This window comes from Lolium rigidum, chromosome 5 (genome assembly GCF_022539505.1).
Source record: "Lolium rigidum isolate FL_2022 chromosome 5, APGP_CSIRO_Lrig_0.1, whole genome shotgun sequence".
Classification (NCBI taxonomy): Eukaryota; Viridiplantae; Streptophyta; class Magnoliopsida; order Poales; family Poaceae; genus Lolium; species Lolium rigidum.
This window is the reverse complement of record NC_061512.1, coordinates 166180384-166182137: the sequence shown is the minus strand read 5'-3', so window position 1 is coordinate 166182137 and position 1754 is coordinate 166180384. Positions and strand designations below refer to the sequence as shown.

The 1754-nt window shown below is 60.0% G+C and overlaps 1 protein-coding gene across 1 annotated transcript; it reads right to left on the bottom strand.

Annotated features, from left to right (window-relative positions):
• Positions 1–320: 320 nt before the first annotated feature.
• Positions 321–1440, bottom strand: LOC124651381 (zinc finger protein WIP6-like). Its single transcript, XM_047190477.1, has 2 exons — positions 955–1440; positions 321–839 (listed from the first exon to the last, which is right to left on the bottom strand). Exons 1-2 carry the CDS (start codon positions 1438–1440, stop codon positions 321–323), a joined length of 1005 nt encoding a protein of 334 aa, XP_047046433.1.
• Between the last annotated feature and the right edge of the window lie 314 nt (positions 1441–1754).

Sequence of the window (1754 nt, the reverse complement as noted above, 5' to 3'; positions counted from 1 at the left end):
CATGAAGTGACCATGACACCATACTACCGTACACTAACAGCACATCTCGATCCGTCGGTATGACTCTGACCGTACTGCGACACTTCTTCCTAGCTTGGGACACACACACAGGCACATTTGCCATTAATTAGGCTTGCACTAGGGCAGCACCACCTCGCCATGCAAACACTACTACGAACGTACTGATCCTAATGATGCAATTGGGAAGCAAATTAGCTAAATTAAGCTAGAAGCTACGTTGCGTACTACTGGATGAACTGATAACGGTGGATCTGAGCTAAGAATAAGACTGGCTGGCTAGCTAAACAGTGACTAAAAACCTAGAGCAAGATCATGTCGCTGCCGTCGCCGGCAACGTGGCCGTTCTCGTCGGGCAGATGCAGGTCGCCGTCGTCGTGCATGTCGTCATCGTCATCCTCGTCGTCGTCGATGGCGACGGACTCGACGATGTGCGGCGCGTGGCCGCCGCCGAAGGAGCGGACGTGGTCCTTGAGCGAGCGCTTGTGCTTGAAGTCGGAGCCGCAGACGCAGAACCAGAGCTTGCCGCAGTTCTTCTCGTGCGTGCGCCAGTCGCCGCGCACGGCGAACCGCTTGCCGCACCGGCGGCACGCGTAGGGGCGTGCGCCGTGCTTGCGGCGGTAGTGCGTCTGAAGCGTCCGGAAGTCCTTGAGGGGGCGCGCACGCGGGTGGTCGATGTTGTTCCGGCAGCCCTCCGCGCAGCAGTAGCACGGGAGACGCATCAGCGACGGCGGCGGCGCCGTCGTCGTGCCCACGGTCACCGCCCCGCGAAGCGACTCCGACCCCTTCCGGTACTGCGAGCCGTGCCCCCACATGTGCATCTGCAGGACGGGAGACAGGAGATCAAGGCACGTTAAATTGCAGCACATCGATCCACAGCAGCACATTATTAAATGATGTAGTACGACAAAGGATCATTCGCGCGTGTTACCGAACCTGCATGTTGTTGAAGCGGTTGAAGGTCTTGTTGCAGACGGCGCAGGAGAACTGGGTGGAGCCGACGAGGATCTCGGCGGCGGAGGGGATCCAGTACTGGCTGGGCACCTGGTTACCGCCTGCCGCCGAGACTGACGGCGGCGGGACGGGCGCGGCGAAGCTCCCACCGCAGGAAGACAGGTTGCCACCGCATGGAGGTGCTATGGAGAGTGAAATGGTCACGTTCGGGTCCTGCTCGTGGAACAAGAAGCCGCCGCCGCCATTGTAAGCAGGGCTTTGGTTGAACCAGGGCGAGGACGCGGTGGAGTGTGCGGCGGAGTGGGAGGAGCACGCCGAGGAGGAGGCGGCGTCGTGGTGGTGGCCGGGAGGCCAGAGGGAGAGGAGGAGCATGGACTGGTTGTCCTCCTCGGTGCCGCTGGCGTGCTTGGTGGGAGCGGCAGGGGCGGTGTGGTACGGGTGCGGCTGCATGGCTCTGTAGCTGTGCATGGCTCTCTCCATCCGGCACTGTGGATCTGAGGCTGGATTGGAAGCGAGGGGAGCAACAAGTGTTGGAGAGGAAGAGAGGGCAGCCTGCCTATAAAGCTACGTATGACTCCGGTCCGGCCTCTAGTGTAGCTAGCTGCGCCTGAGGCTATCTAGCTCTCCCGATTACTGGTCTGTGGGTGGGGTGGGGGGTGACGAAGGAGGCGAGCGCTATATATAGCTGGAGAGAAGACAGAGGGCTAAGTATAGTGAATGATTGGAAGCCACTAGTACTTGCACGTGCACCATAGCTACATACCTACATGAGTACCCTTAAC

What these genes read in the sequence shown, in the direction of transcription:
- LOC124651381 (XM_047190477.1), bottom strand. Translation starts at nt 1,440, where the DNA reads ATGCACAGCTACAGAGCCATGCAGCCGCACCCGTACCACACCGCCCCT. An exon ending in ACCGCTTCAACAACATGCAG is followed by an intron (nt 840 to 954) that starts GTTCGGTAACAC and finishes CCCGTCCTGCAG; the next exon opens with ATGCACATGTGGGGGCACGG.